At 40.1% G+C, this 26,584-nt stretch overlaps 1 protein-coding gene across 13 annotated transcripts in view; it reads left to right on the top strand.

Moving 5' to 3' along the window:
• Positions 1 to 26,381, top strand: part of celf2 (cugbp, Elav-like family member 2) — a 175,325-nt gene extending 148,944 nt beyond the window's left edge. For 2 of the 13 annotated variants that reach the window (XM_053508469.1, XM_053508467.1), the window contains 8 exons: positions 2,525 to 2,728; positions 4,985 to 5,048; positions 11,756 to 11,890; positions 12,670 to 12,795; positions 16,941 to 17,114; positions 18,868 to 19,011; positions 21,083 to 21,253; positions 24,741 to 26,381. In XM_053508469.1, coding sequence (XP_053364444.1) covers positions 2,525 to 2,728; positions 4,985 to 5,048; positions 11,756 to 11,890; positions 12,670 to 12,795; positions 16,941 to 17,114; positions 18,868 to 19,011; positions 21,083 to 21,210 — 975 coding nt within the window. In that variant the 3' untranslated portion in view covers positions 21,211 to 21,253; positions 24,741 to 26,381. The remainder of the gene's footprint in view (positions 1 to 2,524; positions 2,729 to 4,984; positions 5,049 to 11,755; positions 11,891 to 12,669; positions 12,796 to 16,940; positions 17,115 to 18,867; positions 19,012 to 21,082; positions 21,254 to 24,740) is intronic. The other 11 variants (XM_053508479.1, XM_053508471.1, XM_053508470.1 and 8 more) reach the window with 11 other exon arrangements.
• The last annotated feature ends 203 nt before the right edge of the window (positions 26,382 to 26,584 follow it).

The following is a 26,584-nucleotide window of genomic DNA, read 5'->3' as shown; positions in this document are numbered from 1 at the left end:
TTTAATTTTGCATCGTAGTCTCTTATACTTCAGCTTCAGACCACGTCTCATGTGTAAGTCAAAATTCGAGGGTAACGAGAAAGCTGCAGGAATGAGCAAGCAGAATGAGCTGTGTGTGTGTGTGTGTGTGTGTGTGTGTGCGCGCGTGCGTGTGCACGTGTATGTGTGTGAAGGGAGTAACGAGATTTTTAGGTCTCTTGAGATGCGTGGCCCAAGATGGAATCACTTGACTGACACCTCAGGCACAATCTCATTCCTTTTTATTTATTTATTTATTTATTTTTTATTTTATTTTTTATTTTTATCCATTCCTCATTTGGAGAGAGAAAAAAAAATCAATCCTGCCAATGAAAGGAGAAACGTGACGTCTGCTCAGAGAGTGTCTGGCAATATTTTTTTTCCTCCGCTTTCTAACAACCTTTTAAATGCTTGCACACACTCCAGAAGTACGAGGTGTGATTGGCTCGGATGATGGCTCCGGTTAGTCCTGACGGAGAAAGGATGCTTAGATGTTGTGATATGGTATCATTTCAAAATGTCACCATGTTACAATGCTTATAAAACTGTCACATGGTGGAATGAAAATATATTTCATTACTGTTCAATTTACTGTTGGACTAAAAGAAAATTTGTGTGCGTGTCTGACCTGTCATGGACCCGCACCCCAATCCAGGGAGGACCCCGTCTAGTGCCCTGAGTCCCCTGGGATAGGCCCCAGACTCCCTGTGACCCTGGACAGGATAAGCGGCATGGAGAATAAGAGAATGTTACTCTTGATCATGTGCCCTAGATTATAATGGTAATCTCATGATACGTCACCAGCAGCAAATCTACAGTATGTGAGCACTGGTAAGCATGGAAAAGGGACAATTCCAGTAGCAATAAAAAAAAAACGCTGAAACATTTAAATTTGCTTTCTAATGCAAATAGATTCAGAAGAGCTTCGGAGTCGATTCCGCACTCATAACTATTTACCTGAAAGTAATTCACATAACAAGCACGTTTTAATAGCCTCGATTGAATTTTAACTAGACCACCGAGGTATATTTTCCTTTATTATGTAATGCATTTGCATTTAAAGGCACTTGACATGTCCGCTTGATGATTGTATTAACAGATTGTCGGATAAATATCATCAATATTGCATTGTAGCTAATGACCTGGTACGTAATTGTGCCTCATTATGAGATCTGGAGTATAATCAGTTGATTGAAATGCTGGTCTACTTTGGTATATACAGTACAAGGGGCGTTCGAAAACAAACCAGAACTTTTGATTGTGCAGAATAACAGCGCAGTTATAAGAGGAAAAAACAACAACCTCCCTTTATTTCGCTATATAATCCCTTGCTACACTACTGCACTTTGTGCGTTTCACTAGTGCTTGAAAAGCATCAAGGTCGAAAGTTTTCTCAAAGCCATGATCAGACTGCCTGAGTCACATCTGAAACGCTGGCCTCCCAGGAACTCCTTTTACGGCCCCAACATGTGGAAACGGCTTGGAGCGAGGTCAGGACTGTACGGCGAATTTTATGCATTTATTCACAAAAAAAGTCACTGCAGCACTGATCGCTGCTTCCTCACGTCGACGCCCGTCCATTTGAAACGTTCAGCGCAGAAATCGACACAGCTCAGGCATGAACATGTTGTACCGTAGAACTGAGACACGCTTATACTCCTGTTGTACACTCACATTCACACACTGCATCATGCTCGTACATACACAGGCTCACCACCACTCACACACACACACACACACACACTCTCATTATGTGCTCTATTGTGTACTCTCAGTGTAGACCCTCAGGGCTTCAGGCATTATAGGCTGCTCTCTGAGGTGTGTGAGTATATATGTGTGAGAGACAGATTAGCACAGATGCACTGTGGGCAGAGTCTCTCTTGCGTGCTTTCTCTCACTCTCTCGCGTGTGCGCGCGCTCTGAAGCACATGATGATGAAATCGCTTTATAAAGCAGGAAATCGCTTTCCGGGGAAATAATATCACCTTCTCAACCCATACACACACAGCCCCTTGTCTCTGCTTGCACTTTCTTCCTGTGTGTGTGTGTGTGTAAGTGTGTGAGAGAGATAATGTTATGGCTTTTGGTAAATACCCAATTATACTTAATTGTCCTTTATCCTCCTCTTCCCTATCTTTCTTCCCATTTTCTCTCCATCACTCATTCCTACTCTCTTTCTCCCTCCGCCTGTCTCTGTTTCTTTCTTTCTTTCTTCCTTTAAACCCATCTCTACCTCTTGCTTGGTCTCTGATCTCTCTGTCCCTTTCCTCTCCAATTTTTCCATACACTTGCCTCAATTTTCCTTTTCACTGTCTCTGCCTGTCTCACTCCCTTCACTCTTATTTCTTTTTCTCCCCTTCTTGCATTCCCCCTGTTCTTTATTTTCCCCTCTCTCCTCACCATTGTTTCCACTTTCCTTCCATGTCTCTTTCTTTTTTTTTTCCCCCTCCACATCATTGCTCTAACCCCTTTTCTTCCCCCTCCCGGTCTGTCTCTCTGTCTATAGGGATGCTCCTCGCCCATGGTGGTAAAGTTCGCCGACACTCAGAAGGATAAGGAGCAGCGGCGGCTGCAGCAGCAGTTAGCTCAGCAGATGCAGCAGCTGAACAGCGCCTCTGCCTGGGGCAGTCTGACCGGCTTGACCGGCCTCACCCCTCAGTACCTGGCAGTAAGAGGCCACACCCACTCGGCCACGCCCATCAGCACCACAGTCAGTCACTGTCTCAGCCCCTCCCTCCTCAGGCTCCGCCCACTCTCTTCTAGCAAGACACCTCGCCCCTATTCGCATTTCCCTCTCGCTATTCCTGTCTTTTCCGCCAGCTTCGTTAGCAACCTAAACGCGTAGCGGCAGGGTGAAGGTGCTAATTGGATAAGGCACAAGACGTGATGATGAGAATTGTAAGGATTTTCTGACGTGATAGCGAGTTTAATTCCTGATCAATCTTGTGAAGATTTTCCTGCTAGAACACACCATCTGTTTAAATTGTGTGTCGAAAGAGGAAAATATTTGATTTCAAATGCATTATAAAGAAAGTGAACTAAATAACCAGGATTATAAAATAAAATAAAAAAACACCTAGGACAATTTTAGGAGGATTAAAAAAAAAATCTATGCATAAGTAATGGCACGTCATAATCTCTTCTTCCTTTCCCATACTTCCCTATTCCAGTGCGAGCAATCTTGATCATCTCTATCTTTAACCTTTTACTAAGCACCTTTGACCTTTAGCTTTGCGCTCTTTCTGGTAAAGCTGTGCAATTTAATCGATCTTTTGTTAATCGATTAAATGAATTGAATCGTTGGGTCAGTTTTCGATTCGTGCGATTCAGTAATCGTCTAGGCAAAATTCCTTCAAAATGCGCCACAGGTTTTTGCAGAAATCGCAAACCAAGAATAACGCAAACTTTGTCGTTTATGAGCGGTTGGTTCAATCGCGCCACCTACTGGATTGGAGTGCAGCGCAGAAGATTGGCAGAGGAAAAAATTCTTATTTGTCATATTTTTTTATATTTTTAATATATTAAAATCTAAAGAAAAAAAAAAAATATATATATATATTCCAATCAGAGACAAATCAGACAGTAAGCACTAAATCGAATCGACATTCCACCTACGATTCACAGCTCTACTTTCTTACACTGTTTACGTTTACATCCTGTACAGCCAAGCTACACAAGGAGAAAACCGCAGACTCATGGGCATGTTTTCGAGCAGTAAAGCAGCAGCAGGTCTTTAAAAAGTAGTTTCATAAATATATCAGAAATGTTTTTTTAAATAAAACTAAAAAAGGCTTAAGCTGACCAGATAGCAGAGTAAGATTATCAGAGTTAGCATACCATGCTATCTAACAAAGCTAACTAGCTAACAAAGCACTGGATACAGCACACGCACATATGCTGTACACACACATGATCGGCAGACATTGTTCCTGCTTGGAATTCGATTGTTTTATCATACATATGAACTCAAAGACACTCCCATGGTCTGTGATTAGTGTGTTTTGGCTCTTTGTTGCTAGTTTTATTGTTGCTGATCTGTATAAAGTTTAAAAAAAGCATTTTTGCTTCCTGTGTTATTACGTTAGATTCAGGAACACAAAGACTATGACTTGAATTTACCATAATAGCTGAGATTTAAAGGGTGTTCAAGTCAAACCGGGACTTGCGATTGTGCAGATTAACAGAACACGGTTGTGAGAGTAAAAACTCACGTTTTTTCTTTATTTAATCTCCTGCTACACTAATACACTTATCCCAGTGTTTGACTAGCGCTTAGATACCATCAAGGTTGAAAGTTTCCTCAGTATGGCCTCCCAGGAACTCCTTTATTGGCACTAACATTGTGGAAATGGCTTGGCGTGAGGTCAGGACTATACAAAGGCATACAGCCTTCTACAAAACGTTTGCAACATTTGAATGTTTTACTCTCATCACCGTACTATGCTTATATGCATCAGAAAATGTCGCTTTTACACCATCATTCACAACAGATTTCATCACAAATCCCGGTTTGACGTGAACACCCCTCGTAATTTGTTTAGCATCCTCTAAGTTGTTAAAGACATCCTGTCCAAACCCATAAGACTCCATTTCACTGAGCCCGGCTCTCATAGTTTATTCACGAGCCTCTCTATACTGATCAGTGTCCTTTTTCTTGCACATGATCACTACTTGACCGCAGAAAGATGATTTATATGCAGTCATTCAGATGTTTCTTTTTGTCATTTCAAAAGTGACTTCTGCTTGAAAAAGGAGACAATCTAAGCACTTGAGGGTTAGTGATCTTGCTTCAGGGTCTAAATTTAGATTAAGCAGCAGGAGGCACTTACTTTGTATGACATTTGCGGCGCTACATTTCCTCAGGCTTTGAGAACGAATTCTGCTTTGAGCAAATATGTCATTCTGTCATTTTCCTTTTTCAACTGATTTTCCATCCTTCACTCTCTTTCCCCGTGTCTCTCCGTAGTTGCTACAGCAGGCAACCTCATCCAGTAATCTCGGAGCGTTCAGTGGGATCCAGCAGATGGCAGGTAAGTCGATTTCCGTTGGTTTTGGCCCTGTCTGTCCCAGCGTGTAACCCTGTAAAATCCAGTTTAACCCCTTCTTCTGAACTCCCATTACTAAACCATTCCTGTTCCGGATCATTTAAACTCCGGCATGACTTTTTTCTTAATTGTAGATTTTAGATCAGTAGGAAGACTTAGGGAGTGTGTGCATGTGTGTGTGTGGGCGTAAGAGATATATAGAGCTACAGTATATGCACACAAAAGGGGTATGTTCCAGTTCTGGTGCGACCCTGACCATGTGTAAACGAACTAATCAATGAAATAGAGAGTCGAATTAACGAGAATGAATGGCGAACCTTTTTTGACGTCAGTGTTGCCTTATTTCGCAAAGCCCTTGCCATTTCTCCTGTTTTCAGAAGAGGTGTCCTAAATTTTTTTTTTTTCCAAGGTGCCCCAAATGAATCCTCTGGTGTTCAGCGATCTGCAGCTCTTCCTTTTTTAAGGCTTGTGAACACGCTAAAGCTTTTCATCACACTTTAAAGGACATAATCTGGGACATTTCGTCCATGCTCTGGATTGTGTCCTTTTTGATGGAGGTTTGATCTCAGAAGTCTCAGCCGTAACGATTTTGTGCAAGCCATTACGCCTTTACTTCGTGACGATTTGCTTTGTTAGAAGGGAATGATTTGCTTGTGAAGCTTTTGTACTTCATTTGCGACGGCTGTCTAGGAGACACATAAAACATTATTGATCAAACAGTTTTGGAAGATTAAAAAAAAATCTCACGATATACTGTACAGTACTGTAATACAGTATGTGTATAATGTTTTTTATCTTTCAATGACATATGATTATTATCTTTCATATATTGCATGAAGCAGATAAACAAAATGAAAGGATGGTAGAGGACATGATAGGGGAGTGACTTCTTCATGAATGTGGTATGCAGATTTTCAGTTTGCCAGTGATGCAACAGAAACACGTTCACCCTGTTCCGGAGATTTAGATGGGAGCCTAGAGAGCAGATTAGCTGTACTGTCTCGCGAAAGGGGTTCCGTGTAGAACTGTGCGATTTAATGGATCTAATTAATAAGTCAGTTTTAGATTCAGAACCGATTCACTTTTTAGGCAACATATCAAATGTTACATTTTCAAAAAATTTTAAGTAAACAAATTCACATCTATTGAGTTTATGTGCGGTTGGTAGGTGGTTACCGCCACCTACTGGACTGGAGTATGGAGGAGATCGCAGGAAAAAAGAGAGAAACCGCTCTGTATAAGACACAGTGTTTACAAAATGAACAACACAAGTTACACACAAGTTAAAGCTTTGTTTATTTTTGTGTGAAATACTAGCTAAAGAATTCAATACATAATATACTAATAATATTCCAATAGCTGAAAGCTTAAATGATGATAAAAGTTTATAATTAGTTAAATCAATTTGTATTTTATAACAGATCCCCCAAATAGCTTTTAGATGAAAAAAATTTTATTGTTATATAAAACTGATTGTGAGTATTTCCATAAGGTATGTGATAATAGGTTCGGGTTAGGGTTAGATAATGTGATTTTTATGCGCTTTAAAATAAGTTCTTCCACTTCTTTACACTTCCGGGTAACCTTTATTTATGTAAACTGTGTAAGAATAGTATTTGCTTAATCCTTTTTATAGTCCGAAAAAACAAAATGTTTATTATGTTTATAATGTTATATTACTTGTCGCGTATATGAGAAAATATTAAAAGGACAAAAATTGTAATCGGATAAACCAAATACATTATAATTGGAAAAAAAAAACAGTGTACTGTATATAAAAAGAAAAACATTCAAGATACCCAGTCTGACCATTATGTTTTTAAGTAGGAAACAAATATTTGTTTTAACTTGTGAAATTTAATAAGAGCAATATAAAGAAAAAACATTTTGTAACATTTTTAAATACACCGCAAAGCAAATCGCGAGAGCTTCATCCTCGTGCATGGGACAAACAAGCAGATTAGGCACATGTGCACTTCTTTGTTAGTCACTGCTAGCTTTCTTCTAATAATTCTTTATAGATATTTCACCTTAAGTCATTTCTTTTTCGAAAAAATAAATATTAAATAACTCTTTTCTTCAGTAGAAAACACCTAACGTCCTCTCGGGGCAGAGGGATTGCTAACGCCAGGGCAGCTCACTCGTATGAGAAGTAATATCTCGCCTCATGTAACTTGTGTACCATATGTACACTTTAGGTTTCATACACTAAGGATAATAACACCACTTAAACATAATCAGCACCCAGAGAGGATTTATTTTTTATTCCGGTCCAACTGTGGACAACTGCAACAGAAATGTGTGTGTGTGTCCTCATCTTCATGTGGTACAAACCAGCAGGAGCCTGTGAGCTCACCAAGATCTTAGCGCCTTCTCTCAGTTGAATTGTGCATCTCAGTAGGATCCTTCCATCTGTCGCCTGGCAACCGGCCGTGATTGGCAGGCGCTATGTGCAGCTGACATCTGGTGTGGGCGGAGCTACGAGCCATAAGGAGCCCCGAAACACACACTGAGCACTAAGAGCTAGTGAAATCTCTCCACTGACCACCCTCTGTCTACTGGGAACTGGAAGAAAATCGCACAAAAACACACACACACACACACACATTTTCACTCCCACTTTTGCATTTTCTCTTTCTAACACACACACTTTTTTTCCCCTCTCACATGCAGACACACAGATTTTCTCACACATTCTCCTCCCACATACTGAATTTCTTGTTTTTTCGCCCTTTTCATGCACACACACATACACACATATATATATATATACGCACACACACCTGCACATGCATACACAAAGATTTACACATGCGCAATTGCGTGCACAGAACCTAAAACAACCTCTTGCAACTTGTATAATTGTCCTTCTTGACCACCAGGGTTGCTGTGTGCCAGCTAGTCAGCAGGCATTGTTAAACACGCACACACACACACATACACACATGCATACACACACATAGAAACACACAAATGCCCCAAAAACCCGGCTGCGATTTCAAGTCTATTCAGAAGCACAAAAGCGCTCCTTAACCGCCTGTTCTCCTGCTGCTGCCTCCGGCAAAGCCTTTTGTCACACCGCTCCTGTCTCTCCTCAGCCTCTTGGCCTCCGACATGCACACACAACACGCATACACAAGCTCTACATCACAACACTTTTACTTCATCATACAGTAGTTAATATGAAGAATGTATGTATCTATTGAGGGAAAAAAAACTTCTTTAGGTCACGCCCATTTCACATACACATGGAATTTGGAGATCGACCGTCACACCAGCATTAAGCCTGGCTTCTTACTTCTCCTCCTCGTCTTGTGCGAAGCAAGATCCGAGATTAAAAGTTGCCACCCACCTCTGTGTCCCTTGGCAAGGATGTCGCAGAGACAAGATAGAAACTCTGATCCATAGTCTCCAGTGCACAATCTGCATGAAGCAGTCAAAGCTCTCTGCCAGTAAACACTTCTCATATTCATCCAGGTCGGATACCGTAAAACCATCCCCTCAGGGGTCTATTTTTACCTTTTTGAAAATATGGACTTCAAGGATTCACTCGGTAGGAGCAACATACAGTATACAGTAACGCTAGCAGCGGACAATCAGTACTATCCAGCAGGGATTTCTGTCAATGAATTGACGTCGGAAACAACATTGACTACATGATGAAAAGCTAGCATTGAACGAATGCCACTAAGACAGTGGTTTGGGGGAAAAATGATTTCAAAATGGATTAACCCCCAAATCTTTAGCTTCCATCTCTGAGGCGAGAGCGTCATGCCTTTGCTGCAGAGGAGAAGTTTATTTATAATCACCAATTAATAAACAGCACCTAAGATTAGAGCCGTTATGAAGGCTTTACAGAGCATAAGTAGCAGACACGTCTCAATATCCACTGTTCAGAGGAGATTATTGCATATTTTTGATGTCGTTGTTTTACAGTGTAGAAAGAAATAGCAGTCAGGACAGACCATGGAATTAGAAGGCGAACTTTTGACTGGTAGTACTGTATACAGTATCATAGCAATTTGCTTCTACGACGCAAGATTCTGTGTCGCATGCCAATGTGTGAATAGTTTATAGTGCACCACCTGTGGGATTGTAAAGGAATAGCAACAGTTTACCATCTCAAATGCAAATGTTATGTATATAATGTTAATAAAAATATAATTGAAAATAATATTTTAGAGTCAGTGTGGCGCTAAAGAATCGCGCTATGTAACTTAATAAATTTTTACCGCTTCTCTATATAACAATTAGCCTACCACTAAATACCAAACTACAGCAATGTATTCAATTGGAATGCAGGCAAAAGGGAAACAAGAACCCCTTTAATGTCTGAGATTTAGACATAATGCAGTTTGGACGCTTTGCGAACGCCGTATTACAGTACTGTAATTTAAGAGCTAAGATGCACCTTGCGGGAATGTTTCTAAACGACACGTAAAGGATGTTGTTAGAGACTTTGTGTCATTGTTAGACGTGTAATAAATGTAGTCGGATGTTGTGCAAATAGACGTTAATGATTAAAATTCCGTTGAAGTTGTATTTGCAACATGAGTGTTGAACATGATCTCAACATGGTTACGACTATATTACAACAGGGTTCCTGATGGGTAGGATCCTATGGGGTCTTTAAGAAACAACAAAAATGTGAACACAATATGTACGATAAACTGTCTAACTGTCCAAGACATTATTAAAACCTGGGATCATAATGTTGATCCAGCAACTTCATGGAAGCAATGTGGTAAAAAAAAATTCTAAATCAAAATGACTGGAGATCACTTAAACACTATGAAGTTGCATCTTAAGAAATCAACAGAAATCACAGCTACGTTCAATAGTGAAAGAGTCTCATAGTGCCGCACAGCTCTAAGGCAGGTAATAAACTATCACTATCATTTCCATGAGTGTACCTACCAAATCAGCTTATTTGTACTAATAGGATAAAAGCTATTTCTTGGTCCACATTTCTGCACCGGCAGATCTTATCCGTATGATAAACCCAGTCTCTGGAAGTCCCTCATTTCCGTCTGGTCCCTAATTAAAGCAGCAAGGCTGGCTACACCTTGGTGTTTAAATTAACCCCGATTTCGACCGGCTCGCAGATTCTTTAATCACCGAGTGTAATCTTAACGAATCCTAATATACCCAGAGTTATATACCGTGACACTTCGGGTTCAAAAGTCGCGTCGCACACGTTCACTGACGAATGAAATCATGACGTGCCACGTGTTCCATTTTCATCATCCTGCAGCTGTCAAAAGCTTAAAGACCATTCCGAGGCCTGGAGTTGAACACTTCTTACACAGCAAGCCATTTGTCGGCTGCCAGATGCTGTCAGACATCTGTGGATGAGTGTCGTCTGTGTGTTTTTGCGCTGTCTTCTGCTCGCTAGTTAGTCCTTGCCAGTGGCGAGTGAGGCCACGGAATCAGTACTGAGAGATTTTCCTGGAAAATCAGCGCAGGAGAAGAAAACATCAGATTCTTTCTTGAACATTTAAGATTGCTTAACTGTTGTAGGCAGCTGTTTTTTTTTTCTTTTTTCCCCCCAAACAAATCAATTAGGAAGATTCTCTGTGTCGTAGCTTCAGGGATTCACTCATACATGTATTTTGTACATTCACTCACATCATGTATTAAAGTTGGGGTGTGTTAACTTCCGTGTGTGTGTCTGTACATATACACACAGATGGGGTGTTCAAGTCAACCCAGGGACCTGCGATGGACTTTATTGTGAATTAAGACATAAAAGTGATCAACAATTACAGAAGACTTTAAGCACAGTACAGTGATGAGGCTCTTAGCCGCAGAAAAACATTTGAATAGTAGAATGACGATCCTGGAGCTCGCCGCAGTCGTTCTTGTGAACATTCAGCTTGATCCTTGAAAACCGACATATAACTTGTAACCAACTTGCAGAAGAGACACATCTGTCTGAGGGGAACTGTACACACAATCATTCACCCGCACCACTTGCACATTACGGGAACTTGGATGGGAGTCATTACCACATCCCAGTACAGTCCTCACCAGGCCATTTCCACATGTTTGGGCCTTTAAAGGAGTTCCTGGGAGGCCAGTGTTTCAGACATGAATTAAAACTTGATGGTATCCAGGCACTAGTGAAACACCTGGATTAGTTGTTCTGTTATTCTGAGCAATTAAAAGTACCGGTTTGACTTGAACGCCCCTTTGTACATATATGTAATATGTTTTATATATATATGTATACGGTATATATATATATAGTGGCCTAATGTATATTCTTTTTGACATCCCCTACCTTCATTACCTATTTTCACACACACACTCATACGCACATTTTGTAATAAGTCGGCACGCACTTACCGGTATGTTTCAATAACATACACACTCAAATACTTCCATCCCCCCTCCTACACACACACACACACACACACACTGCGAATTATTCCAATGACTTTACGAATACATGTCAAAACCTATTCCACACACACACCTAGCCGATCACACATTCCTACTGTATGTTCATCACCATGTTTTTTTTTAGTCAATTAACGTCACACACTCGATCAGTGCCTACTCGATCACCCTCTGTAGCACTCAGCAAACCCCTTTCTTGAGATCAGTGTGTGTTAACACGCCATCATCCATATTGTTGCGCAGCCACACACACACACTCCCACGATGGCTGACTCTCTGTTTCTCTTCAGGTATGAACGCTCTGCAGTTACAGAATCTGGCCACTCTAGCAGCGGCCGCCGCGGCAGCTCAGAGCTCGGCCAGCCCGTCCACCGCTAGTGCCCTGACCTCCAGCACAGGCTCTCTGGGAGCTCTGGCCAGCCCAGGTAACCGGCGGCCGCCTAGCCTTCATCTTCATCGTCATCATTCTCACTGTCGTAGCATAAGCACTGCAGCCGTCACGCTTTTTTTTTTTTCCCCTCCATCGAGTCGTCTTCATCCACATCCTCACAGTTAGTCACTGCATCAGAAAGCCTGCGTCACGGCCGCGGAAGGGCTGTCCTTCCGTTATGTCCTTGTAGCTCCCAGGTTAGGCATTTTGACAGGTTCGGTAGCTATTACTCCGTCTTTCGTTGCAGCCGCAAACTCTTAGAAAAGGGCAGAAGTATTTTTGGAAACGCTTCCCCTGTGAGAGGTGCGAGTTTAGAGCGCCGGAGTCATTTTCGCAGAGTGTATTGCTTCTTACATGAGTCTCATTCCATCTTTCACACTGGCACTATTCTCCTAATCTCTCCCCCTCTCTCTCTCTCTTTTACTATATCTATCCTTTTAAAGAACAGCATTAAAAGTAAAAAAAAGTGTGCACGTAACACGTTTCTTACCATAATCTGTTTCACTTTATCATCATCATCATCATCCTCTTATTTTCCTAATTATGTCTTGTCTTCCTAATTTCCTCCATATATGTGTGTATGAGACATTAAAATACATTTCTGTACCTTAAATACACTCAATGGTGTGACACATTCTCTCTCTCTCTCTCGTTTTTTTTCATCTTTGTCCCTTTTTCTCACTTCTTTCTCTATATCGTTTTTCTGCATATTTTTCTCCCTGCTCTCTGTCTCTCTCTTTTTCTCTCTCTATCTCTCTCTCTCTCTCTGAGCAGCAGGCTCCACTGCTAACTCGAGTGCCGGAGCGATGGGTTCTCTCGGCTCTTTGGGGACCCTGCAAGGCCTCGCCGGGGCCACCGTGGGCCTCAACAACATTAATGCACTAGCAGGTAGCGTCAACAGTGAGTATAAACCTCATCCGCCTCACCCCATCCCATCCCACGCATACACACGCCCGGAGAGACGCCCGCACGGACACGCAGACACACGACAAACCTGACAAACGAATATACAAAAAGGGCATCTCTCTGGGTATACAATAGGAGTTTGCTGTCTGTGTATGTCTAGTGTCCCTGTGTGTGTGTTGTGTGTTGTGTTTTTCTTTCTACTTTTTTCATGTTTATTTGTGTTCAGGATATGAACGATCAGGTCATCATCTGGAGTCCTGTTCGTTCACTGAAGTTAGAATTCACCGGCATTGTTCAGACTTTTCAAATAGGAGTCAGATTTTTATACTGTTTTTATCGCTTTTATACAGTAATTCTCATAATGACATCATTATTATATTGTACGCTAGATCGGATCATTTTATTATTCGATTCGTTTAAATATTTTCCCAAAAAAAAAAAAAGAAAGATTAGTCCGAGATTATAGTTAGGTGTGTGAGTATGTGTTAAGCAAACTCCTCTTCGTCCTGTCTCCACACACACCTCCACGAACCAGACGCCTGGCAAATCCATTGCTCTCTCTCTCACGCTCTCTTTCTCTCTCTCTCTCTCTCACTCTCTCTCTCTCTATGTTTCTCCAGGCTTGTGATTGTTTCAGCGTTGTGAAATTGTTGGCTTCGTGAGTGTGTGTTTGTGGTGTCGTGTGCAGCACTTATCCGGAAAAGAGGACATTTTCACAGAGTCCATTCAGCCGTCTGATTAGCGTCTGTAATTCACCTCACAATAGCTAGGGGCCTCATGTGTTACTTTATTAATTGGTAGGCTGAGGTGAGTGTGTGTGTGTGTGTGTGTGTGTGTGTGTGTGTGTGTGTGTGTGTGGATGACCTGACCTGGATGTCTGCCTTTTCCCAAATGACCTTTCAGACAGGTTACCGGTTTTATAAATCAGGCTTTCCAAAACGTCACATCATCTGTTTTACATTAATTGAAATGAATTTCGAATACACACACACACACACACACACACACACACACACACACACAGCTCATTATAAAGGCCATATAGTTTAATTGAATAGTAAAGGTCAGTATTGTAATTATTGCAGGATAAATGAGAGAGCTGCGCTTGAAGCACCCTGCTCATCATTTATTGTTTGCAGGACGTCAAGCCAAAAGGCCAGTCAGTAAATATGCATGAATCAGTCATCACACACACACACACACACACACGCACGCATCCCCCTTATGAAACGGCATCCCGGCTCTTGTTCTTAGCAGACATCCTCCTGAGTTCTTGTGTTCTTACATCTGACTGGAGGGTCTGCTGGTGGGAGACATCTTCAAACACATTCTTAACAATCATGTTTATTGAAGGTAAAGAAGGAAGTAGACTCCCTTCATCCATACTTCACTACTTCCAGACTTATGGAATACTCATAAGCGAACACTTTTTTTTCTCTTGATGTTGCTGCATTTACTGAATAATTTATAGCTAAGTCTTGATAATAGAGCTGAAGGATTATGTATAGGGTTATGATTACTCAGGTCCTAAAGGGACATTAGAGTGTACTCCGAGTGCTCTAGTTTCCTCCCACAGTCTGAAGACATGCAGGTTAGGCGCTAATCGACGTTCCCAAATCGCCCGTAGTGTGTGAATGAGCGTATGAGTATGTACGTGTGCTCTGCCATGGATTGGCACCCCGTCCAGGGTGTAAGTCTCTTGGGATAGGCCCCATGCCCCCACCGCGTCCCTGTAGACAGGATAAAGCGGTACAGACGATTTAATTGGGGGGGGGGGGGGCACATCCATGTATATTGATACAAAAATATAAATTTATATAAAATAAAATGTATTATATAAATAAAATATTATATAAAATATAAAACTGTATATTTTGGATCCTTCTCTAATCGTTAGAGAAGCAGTTACACTAGCAAAGTAATCCTAGTCATTACCGCCAATCTTATTCTAATCTTATTTGATATATGAATGAGCTTAAAATGATGCGTAAACATGTATTCATCTGACACACGCTGAGGTTTAATAATGAATAAATATTAATGATGCAGTGTTAGTTATGTAGTTAACTAAACTGTCCCCAGAAAAACACTACAGAATTTGTGCTCTGAGGTTGGCTTTCTTGGCCTTTTTCATGCTCAGTGGGGACATAACCAATTAGAGATGAGATTGAAATCTTGAAACTAATCGTAATATATATATATATATATATATATATATATATATATATATAATGTTACTGTGCAAAAGTCTTAGGCTCAATATTATATGCTGTACCAATTTTGTTATATATGTTTATCATGTCTGCATAATTATGTACAAAATCATTCAGTATTTCCATATATAACTTAAAAATTAATAAATAAATAACATTACAGAAGAATATATGCATGGCTGTAAAGAAATAAATATATAGTACAAGACAGACCAGTTTTCAGATGGAAACAAAAAACCTAATGTACGCTTCTGGGATTTGCATAAAAGTTACCGGAAGAACTCGTATTCTACAGGAAAATTAGTAAAACCTAACAGCTGTTTTACTTATAGTACTGTGCAAAAGTCTTGGGCACATACAAAAAATATGACATAAATCAAAAGATGCTTTTACAAACATTTCTGCATGAAAGAAACTTCTATAAAGACCAATAAAGAGTAAAAAAGAGTAATAAAATAAACAGGTTTTATAAGAAAACAGCTGTTAGGTTTTACTGAGCTTGCTGGAGAATATGAGTTCTTCCGCTAACTTTGTCACTCCTTTCTAATTTTATGCAAATCCCAGGAGCGTACGTTAGGTTTTTGGTTTCCATCTGAAAACTGCCATGCATATATATTTTCCTGTAATGTTATTTATTTATTATTTTTTATTAAGTTATATAAGGAAATACTGAATGATTTTAGACATAATTATGCAGACATAAAAAACATATACGCTGTACCAATTCTGTTTTATAATATGGTGCCTAAGACTTTTGGTTAGTGGTTATCTATTGCAGTGGCTGCCGTGCCACCTTGGCTAGGATCGTCATTCATGGATGTATGGCCTTTAACACGTTTGCGCCATTCACATGTTTCGAGAGTCTCATCACCGTGCTATGCTTAAAGTCTTCTGTAAATATTAAATTCATACAGAAGAAATATGTGAAAGTCCCAGTTTGACTTGAACACCCATCGTACTGTAGGTCGATGACTTGAGTGAAATAAAAGGAAGGATAGGAGCGGTTGTTGTCGATGTGGTATGGTGATGAGGTGGTGATAGTGACACGCTGCTGTCGTGATGTCGTGATGCCTGCATGTGTCGGCCACGGTTTCCACTTGCTTACACTGCTGTGTATTACATGTTGTTAATCTTGTGTGTCAGTTTGTTGTGGGTGTGTAACAGCACTCTTTATTGTTGCTGATCGTGAGCTGTTCTTATGTGTATGTGTCAGCTGACTGTCCTGAAATGTGTTGTGATTATTCAGCGAAACAATGAAACGTACAGCTTTTCTTTTAACCCAACTGTAGTCAAGACGCAGTGAAACGTCCAGCCTCGCATATTCGCAAGATGTCGAGTCTATCTTTAGCATATCAGTCAGTGTCGCCATGGAAGCATTCGTGTCAGGAGGCTGGATAATCAGTGTCAGGAGATGGTTTACACAGGGATCAAACCAAGCAAAGAAACTCTTAGAGATTTACTGAAATGTAGGAAATGCTGATTTTCGACCGAATGTTTATTAAATTCATGTGCGTCGTAAATAAACAAGTGGTTAACCTTAACAATGTGATCTGTAAATGACATTGCAGTAACTCAGGATGATATCAATTAAGATTCTAACCTGTATGTGTTCCTCAAAACAAAACAAGCGCAGTTTTTTTTTTTTTTTTTTTCCTGTTCGATTATATCTGAGGTCAGGAGAACTGAAGTACATTTCATTAATGGCTGAACTGTTCCTTGTGTGTTGTCTGATGTGGATATAATCTTCTTGTCTGTTTTCGTTTTGTGTCTCGTACTCCTGTGGTGTGTATCTTGTCTCGCTGATGTTTTTTGTGTGTGTGTGTGTGTGTCTGTTGTAGTTAAAAAAAAAAAAACACTTCCCCCCAGTCCCAAGCGCTAATGAGTAAGTGCACTTCTTTCTTCTTTATTGTTGGGTTTTATGTAAAGTTGCTCACATGCTCTCAGGTGTGGCTGCCCTGAATGGCGGCGGCTCAGCCGGCCCCATGGATGCCCTCACTCAGGCTTACTCAGGAATCCAGCAGTACGCCGCCGCCGCCCTGCCCACACTCTACAGCCAGAGCTTACTGCAGCAGCAGAGCGCAGCCGGGAGCCAGAAAGAGGGTGAGCAAAAAAGTGCACACACACACACACTCACACACACATATACAGATCTGGCCATTAAGAACGCACCTTTCGAGAAAAGGGATCTCTAAAAGCTGTAAAAATGCCATTCATTACCTGTAGGGGGTCTTCTTTCAATCTGATGAAATTGAGCTCAAACTGTAAATACTGATATGTATTTATTCTTCATTTTCTTCTCTATACAAATACATACAGGACAGTATGCACACGCACATATACATGCACATGTACATACATAGAAGGGGCGGTCATAAAATATTTACCCAAATTATTTCTCCGAAAATAAGTATTTTCTTGAACATTTCTTCTTGTTTTAAACAACTGCTGCTTAAGGTGAATCTACAAGCTGTTGATTTATGGGGGTACTTAGTATTGCTCATGTTTTTTTGGCAAATTATTTAGATTTTCTCCCTAATTTAGTCACGTCCAACTCCTCCCCGTCACTAGGGGGCTCCCACATTAAGCTACTACTACCACTCAGTCGGGAGGGCCGAAGACTATCACGTGATTCCTCCGAACCACGTGACGCCAAGCGACTGCATCTTTTCGAATTGCTCACTTACGCACCGTTGGGAGGACAGCGCTATCTGCTCCTTCCACTTGCATGAGCTCAAAGACGACCCTGATTGGCTGTAGAGCCGTAATTATTTTGGGAACACAAAGTACCTCTCATCCCTCCCCTCTGAGAGAACTTAGCCAAGCAGACCTCCGGCTGCGAGAGGTTACATTTTTAATAAATAAATAATGGCACCATGAAAAATGTTAATGGTTGTGTTTCATCTGAGGTCGTATTATCCCAACAGTGAGACCCGCTACGATCAGGTGATTTTTATAATGTTTTTTACATTAAAAAAAATAAAAAACAACAGAAGTAAAGGAGGGAATAAAATTTTTTGAACATGCTTGTATTTCAGGGTTTTTAGGTTTAGGAGTTTAGGTCAGTAAAATGAAACGAACATGTCAGAAGCTTGATTTAGTGGCGATCGAGTCTCAAGGATTCAGATGTACTGTATGTTTTGGACCATTGTCTTGCTACAAGGTGCAGTCACAACCCAAATGTACTGTAGCTTCATAGGATGAGAGAAGCTATTAGATTTTCATTTTGGGATGTTATGAGCTACATGAGTCCATGAGTCTGTGTATCACAACAAGGTTCCCAGGAGCTTTGAATAAAAATAAAAAGCGCCCACACTATCACATAATTAACAGTATGTGGTTAAGTTTGTTCTTTTTTTTTATTATTATTATTAGATTTTAACCAGTGTGATTTCAGTGTTTGGGTTTTATCCATTTTATATCAAGAGTCTCATTAATCCTGGGCTGTATAGAATGATACACACATGCAAACTTTATACACATGATAGTGAAATTGAATTTTCATCCCTGCGATGTACCCCTCATTAAAAATGAGAAATAAAGCACATACATATATACAGTAATACAAGTACTACTGTATATACGCTACAGTAAATGTCAATAGATCCTACAATACAGATGTGTAAAGAGATGACAGGATTCATATAAGGTCCTTTCAGTATGATTTCACATGCCCAGTGAAATTTCAGATGAAAATGTGTAAATTGATTGTCCCTTTTTGTGCAGTGAAGTGTCCTCCTACCATAGATTAATGTTGCTTTCCTGCCAACCTTTTGAGCCTAGAGAATGATTATTATTAAAAAAAAGAATACCAATACTAATAATAGTGTGTATGTGTTGGGTATTGTGTTTGCAGGACCAGAAGGGGCAAACCTTTTCATATATCACCTGCCGCAGGAGTTCGGGGACCAGGACATTCTGCAGATGTTCATGCCTTTTGGAAATGTCGTTTCGGCCAAAGTGTTCATCGACAAACAGACCAATCTGAGCAAGTGCTTCGGTATGGTGGCAAAAAACATAAAATAACAATAGAGAGAGTGACACATGAACATTTATAGACAAACATTAATTTTCTTACACATACACTGAGTCACTTTTAATTGAGGTGAACCCACACAGTGCACAATAAATAGGCAACATGAGGTGAAATTAAACATATAGTAATATTGGCACTCATCTCCAGCACATCAGACGACAGATACACCACATCCTGGAGATATATCCATTGTTTCTCTGGCAGTTACGTATGGGGTCGGGATGCCATCTCAACGCCCGATTGTATCTGAGCACTTGGGGTGAAGGACCTTGCTCAAGGTTGCAACCCGGGTGGCTCCGGGGCTCAAACCGGGGACCTCCTGGTCAGCAGTCCAACACCCAATCTACCCCTGCCCCTCATTATAGGGGGACATCCGTATTTGAATTACTGTAGGGACATTAAAAGCTCCCATATTTTATTATTTTTACAGTTCGGTCATAGAGGTCCATGGTTCGAGCCCCATCTCTGCCAGGGTTTTACTGTTGGGCCCTTGAGCAAGGCCCTTATCTCTGTCTGCTCAAGGGCACCGTATAATAGCTGACCCTGCGCTCTGATCCCAGTCTACTAACAAAGCTGGGATATTTGAAAAAAAAAAATTTCACACAGGATATCACTAAACAGGAGGATGTCACCACAAAACATCACTCACTTCCTCAAAAAAAAAAGAAGCTAGGTTTGTTGTTCCTGGTTAGCTGCTAACAGCTAACCCATCCTTTTTAAGCTTTTAAAATATATATGTAGGCCATTAGATTTGACTTAAGGTTTAAATAGTTAAACAGGTGAAAGTATCACAAGCCTTATTTTGTTTATTTTTACTTTTGTTTGAAAATCACTAGGGAAAGAGGTTTTGTATGGAGCAGCTACACTATTAGCAGCCTAGCAAAGCTGCTTGCTAGAGTGCCATATTATATGGTGGTGTGGGACTTTTCTGCAGTTTTATTCGCTAGATTAAACAGTGTTATGTGCAGTCTGTAACAGTCTGTACAGGGTGATATTGCTCACTATTAATAGCAAGAAAAAGTCACAGAAAAACACAGATTCTCTGGTACATCCTGACCCTGAAGTAACTTTTAAAAATAGCATCACTCACAGTTTCAGGATGTACTCGATAACCTAGGAACTTTTCCACTGAATATAAAGTTTCTTCGCTTCACTTAGTATTGACAAAAAAGAGAGTTTGGTGGTGGTGTTTTTTTTTTTTTTTTTTTTAACAGCCAAAAACAGAGCACGTCTTGCTTTTTGTCATGCTGTACATATTTAATCCTCAACTCACAACACAACACAATGCTGTAACCAGAAACAAAACGGGGACTCCAGGGTGGTGCTGAGGCCAAAGCTGGAAGAGGCTCACTAAAAAATGACCAGCCTTTTGTTAATATCATGAACCCTAGCAGATATTTAAAAAATAAGAAAACCGCCGTCTGCAATATGATCCAAAATTGAATTTTTCATAATAAGTCTCAGTTTTTCACTCGCCGCTAATTGTGTGTATGCCACGGCTGTCATTACTTGACATTTGGAAAATTGGCAATGTCACAGAAGTCCTGTTGCTTGTGTTACGTTTCTTTGTTAAATTTCCTGCCAGAAGTATGGACACCTAACTATTTATGCACTTTTTAATTACCAAATTAAAGATTTAGTCCTGCTATACTGTTATACAAAGCTCTTCAGCATACTTTGTGGCTAAAAATGAATTGATGTTCAGGCCTAGAGTGCAGTCGGTGTTCATCCCAAAGGTGTTTATTATTATTATATCCGGCCTTTATTCAGGATGCTCCAGTTTTTCCACTCCTTGGTATACCGTATGGCTATGCTAAAACAGGTTTGTTACAGTGAAGGAAAATTGTAATGCTACAAAGCACAAGACATTCTAGACAATTGTGTGGCAACAATTTGATCGTAAGGTGTCCCCATATTTTTGGCCATATGTTTTATATGGGTTTCCCAATCTGAATGGGAGCACTCAGGGGGATTAGCATCAGTAGACCCTGCACACTAACCATTTGATTGATTGCGCTTTCTTTTTGTCTGTCAGGTTTCGTCAGTTATGACAATCCCGTGTCGGCACAAGCAGCCATTCAGGCGATGAACGGGTTTCAGATCGGAATGAAGCGCCTGAAGGTGCAGCTGAAGCGCTCAAAGAACGACAGCAAGCCCTACTGATCTATTTGCTAGGGCCTCTCCTCTCTGTCCCTACACTGCTAGGGTAAGTCCCCACTGCTGCCACGGCAACCGCCCCGGGGATGGGAAAAGGGGGGGACATGGGAGAGAGTTTCACCCTTAACACTACTAGAGGGAGACACTTTCCCCCCGAACATTCTTTTTAAACTTTTTTGATGGCCGTATTATTATTATTATTATTATTATTATTATGATTATTATTGTTATTTGGTTTCTATTCACATGAACGCTTCCATTTTTGCTATTATTTTGTATGATCTGCGATGAATGAATAGCTCTTGCTAGTTTTTTTCCCTTTTTATTTTAAGTTATGTATAAAATTATTTATTGATTTTTTTAAGTAGATATTTATATCATGCCTTTTTTTTTTTTTTTTTTATGATAATAACGACAACAACAGCCGAGAGGAACATTCTCTAAACTACGTTTAGTTTCCCGTTATGAACCTTGAGGCTTGTCAGAATGCATAGGGACGGGGCCAGAGCCCCAGAAAAAGCACCAATATGCACGTTCGACTTTGCCCTTTGACCTCTGGTGTTGGCTCCGGGCTCCGCTGCTCCTTCGACCCCTCGGCCCAACGGCACCAGAGAGAAAAGGGTCAAAACCCGATGTGGCCTCGCTGTAGTTAACGGCAACAACTGCCAAAAGAGACTCTCCACATACAAACACACACACACAAACACACACACAAACCACACTTGCCATTAAAGCATTACGCCTTTTGCGTTGGGTTTTTTTTTTGTTTGTTTGTTTGTTCTGGTGTTTGTCCAACAGAGCATTTTATGTAGAGCATTTTAAAAAGAGATGACAAATAAAAAATAATCTAATAATAAAGCATTTTATGTTTCCGGCGGCGTGGCGGGTTCAACTGCAAATACTTGATGTTTATTGAAATAAAAATATATATATCAGAGTACAGAAAGCCACAGGCCTGTAAATTTTATTTGTAAAAAAAGCAGTTCTATTTTTATACGAAAAAAAACCAACAATTTCTACTGCCTCTACTGACGTGAAAGACTTTATTTATCCTGGTTTAGTGATCAGATTTTTGAAGAAGTGCTTTTCGCCGTCCGGTCTTCTGAAAGCCACACAATCCGATGTGGGAAGAGAACAGAGGATCATCCCCCCTTTCTCTCCCTCCCTCATTCCTCATTTCTTTATCTCTCATCCTTCTGTCCCTATTTCTTCCCTGCTCATCTGTCTTTCTTCATTCCCAGTCATGTCCCAGTTATATTAGAGTGTAATGGGGCTGCACGATTGTCCTGATCATTTTTAACGATATTGTCTGTTCGAGTTATTAATTGAGAATATAATAAGTGGCAGCTCAGCCGCTATGCCTCGGCCTCTTGTAAAGGAAGGCAGTTGGATCAAATCCCAGTAAAAGCCAGAGAACCAATTCTGGGCCTCTGAACAAACGCCTTAACCCTAAACTGCTCAGCCCTGTGTGTGGATTGGATTCTAACAGGTAAATGACTTTTGATAAAAGCAGCAAGTGATTACAAGTGATTAGACACTTAGTGCTACTTCTCAAAGTGTGCACATTACGCTAAAAGCATTTATGCTACAAATGAGCCAGCATCTATGCTCTAGCCGTACCATTTACGCTATCTGACTTGTTTTTAGGGAGTCTTTCTTTCTTTCCAGCTAATGCTGCAGTCAGAACAAACGCGGATAGAATCAGCCCAAAATAAACACCAAATGATGGCGGAAATAAAAGGGCGTGCAATTTGCTCCTGGAAGCGGTTTAGTTCCAATTTTATCAAGCTGGTTGTATTGACCTGTGAATTCACAAACACAGGTTTTGTAAAACCAGTAGAAAACAAAAGAGCAGGTTTGGGGGTTCGCGGGGTGTTATTGTGTTTTTCAAAAATATTTTTCAGTGCCCTTGGATTTTTTTTTTTTTTTTTTGTCAGCCCCTCGGGATATCATAATGTCACCATGTGTTTGTTTGTTAATATGGCTGTTCCATCAGGAGGTGGTTTAAATGGAAGATTTTGAGTGAGATTAATTTCCCACATAAAACTGAAGCGATCCTGGATGGTGTATACACAGGGTGAATCCACAGGCATTCATACACTCAGCCGCCTCGTCATTAGGTACACCGATAGAAGAGAATGCCGGACTGGTTCGAGCTGATAGAAAGGCAACAGTTACACAACACGTCACACCTTGAAGCAGTGCTAAGAAGTGCTACAGCAGCTGAAAACCACACCGTGTTCCACTCCTATCAGGAAAAACTGAGCCTACGAACAAACTCAAGTGGGATCACTGGAATAGGACAATGGAAGATTGGGAAAGTGTTGCCTTGTCTGATTTCTGTTGATCAGAATTTGGTGTAAACAACATTGAAAACATGGATCCGTCCTACCTCACATCAACGGTTCTGGTGTCCTGGTGTGGGAGAGATTTTCAGATTTTCTTGGTACACTTTAGATTCCTTAGTACCAACCGAGCATCATTTTACCTACTTAAGTATCGTTGTCTTTCCCTTTATGACCCTTGGATAAAGCGTTATGTCACAAAGCTAAAAAACATCTCAAACTGGTTTCTTGAACATGACATGAGTTCTCTGTACTGAAATGGGCACCACTGTCACCAGATCTCGATCCATGTGGTTGATGTGGTGGAATGGGAGATTTGCATCATGGATGTGCAGCTGACAAATCCTGCAGCAACTGTGTGACGCTATCATGTCAGTATGGACGCAGGAATTTTTTTAAGCATCTTTCTGAAAACATATACACATCAGAATCCAATCCAGACTTAGGCCTCCGCAGGTGAGGGTACAGGATCTTGTTTACGATCCCAGGAGTGATACGTCCAATCAATAGGATGGAACCTTAACCACTCAATCCCCACTGGTGAAGACAAATAGACAGGAGATTGAATTAGAGCACGGGTAAATAGTGACCTTTTTAATCTTTAATTGCAGTTTATATTTAATTAATTGTGAAGCCCTACTTCTTCGCTCTTTGTCCCCCCCCCCCCGCCCCCCCTCCCCTCTCAGTCCTTTCTTCCCTCTCTCCCTCGCCGTGAGTAGTGGCACTTTACATGTGTAATCTGTTTCTCCCTTTTTTTTTCCTTCTGTTCCATTTTAGCTTCGTCTGGTATTCTGTTATTTTTGTTTTCCGCGTTCCCCCCCAAAAAATATTAATAAAAACCATGTAATCGTTTTTTAAAACTCAAGATCCATCGCGCTGTGTCTCTTAAACTAGAGACTGATGGATTCTTTGGGGTGCTTTGTGTGTGTGTGTGTGTATGTGTGTGTGTGGATGTACTTATCATTTACATATGTTTATCTGTGTGAAATATGTGTAGTAATAAAAAAAAAGATAACTGGGAAAAAAAAAAATCTTGCACTGGGTTACCGCTGGCTAGTAGCGCTGTTGTTGTCGTTGTTGATGTTGTTGCTGTTGTTGTTGTTATCTGTTGTTTGTTCTCATGGTTTTTTAATGCTGTAGTTGTGTGCAGAGGCTGTGTGTGTAACTCTCCTCTCCCGTTTTCTTCCCTAGAAACTCATCTCCATGACTCTTTGCTCATCGTTTGCCTAGCATGTCTACGTGGCGTTCAAAAAAAAAAAAAAAACACGTCTCATCGTCTCGTCATTGTCTCCGATGTCTTTCTGAGTTCTCCTGATCATAATCTGGTCTCCTCCTACTGATCTCTCCTCGACTTTGATCTTAGCTTGATCTTTGTTTTTTTTTTTTGTTCGTTTTTTTTTTTTTCTTTTTTTTTTTTCTTTATTGTTGTTTTTTTTTTGCATGTGACCTCATTTGGAGCTTTTAACTGTTATTTTTTTCTGTTTTTGACCTTTGTTTTGTTTGTGTTCTTTCTCTTTTTATGATAACAGTTAGGGGAGGGAATGGGGGGAAGAAAAGAAGGAAGGAAAAAAAATCAATCACAACAAATGTGAAAAAGCTAAAGCGCTAAAGCCGCGTTCTCACTCGCGAATAGTTAGGTAGATAGGTAGAGTCTATTTAATAGTTTAACCCGAAGCGTCGTCATTTTAAGAAGCGCTGTTTTGAACATTTCGCAAATGTAACGAATTAAAAAATAATAATAAACAAACCTGTGGCAAAGAAATTTTAAAAAATGCTTCATTTGCTAGCTTACAATTTTTTCTTATGATTTGCTTTACATTTCATTTTTTTAGTTTCTTTCATTCATTTAAAGTAAACTTGAAAGTACAATACAGGGATTGGCTTCTGGACTTCCTGTCAGGGCGTCTCACAGCATGAGACGTGCAGGTAGCCTGAGCTGGTTTCTACGAGAACTAGACTACTTCCAAGCAGTTTTAATAAATATATAGATATATAAATATATATATTAAAAAAAAAACTGTCTAATTGAACTTAAGAGTCTCTCAGAGCGAGCTTGTGGTTTTTACATTTTTCAGGCAGTGTAAAGTTTTTTGATAAGGCCATTTGAAGTGGCTCGGTTTCTCATTAAAGTCTATATAAAACCACTTTTTTCTAGAGTAGTAAAGGTATAAAATAAAAAAAAGAAAAAAAAAGCCAAGAAAAAAAAAGAGTGCCCTGTTTGGGGGAAATGCTACCTACATGTCACACCTTTTTGCTGAACTGATCTACCGTTAGACAATCCGTGGTATAAATGCACATGAAATGACCTATATTTTATACTGTTTAAATGTATAGAGGAAAAAAAACAAACAAAAAAAAGAAAAAAAAACAACAACAGTTTGTGTGACCCGCGTTCCCGTCGGTGCTTTTTGTGGATTTCAGTCGTGGTTTCATCACAAGTCTAATAGTCTTATTCGTCTTGTGTTTTTAAAGAGAAGACTAAAAATCGGTTTACTTGAACATAGACAAAAACCTATCATAGTACTATTGCTACTAGAGTATACCTGTTTTTTCGTTTGTTTGATTGTTTTCTTTTGTTTACTTTTTTTTTTTCATTTCTTTTTTTTTTCCTTTTTTTTTTAAAAGTCCCTATTTGAAATTTCTTGTCGGGTAATTAGCTATATAAACCTTTTACAATGTCAGCTTGTGAAGCATCAGTGTCATTCTTCTTATTATTTGAAATTTCGATTGTGGGAAACAATATTTAGTATACCGTGTTGTTGCGTTCAGCGAAATGTACTTTTTTTTCTTTCAACGGAAACATGAAAAAAAACGAAAAAAAAAACAAAACAAGATGAGTGGACTTTAGTGCCAAATTCTGACGGTACATCCTGCCTACAGCTTCAGTGTATTACTTGTGAAATGATTTGATAACATGGGTATTTTATTACGTAAGTGTTTTGTATCCCTCATATTTAAGGATATAGATTTAAAAAAAACAAAAACAAACAACAACAAAAAAAGCGGTTGTTAACTTGCTACTCTGTGGTCTTGTT

This window comes from Clarias gariepinus, chromosome 12 (assembly GCF_024256425.1).
Source record: "Clarias gariepinus isolate MV-2021 ecotype Netherlands chromosome 12, CGAR_prim_01v2, whole genome shotgun sequence".
Classification (NCBI taxonomy): domain Eukaryota; kingdom Metazoa; phylum Chordata; class Actinopteri; order Siluriformes; family Clariidae; genus Clarias; species Clarias gariepinus.
Note: the sequence above shows the minus strand (reverse complement) of the source record. Positions and strands in the feature narration are given on the sequence as shown.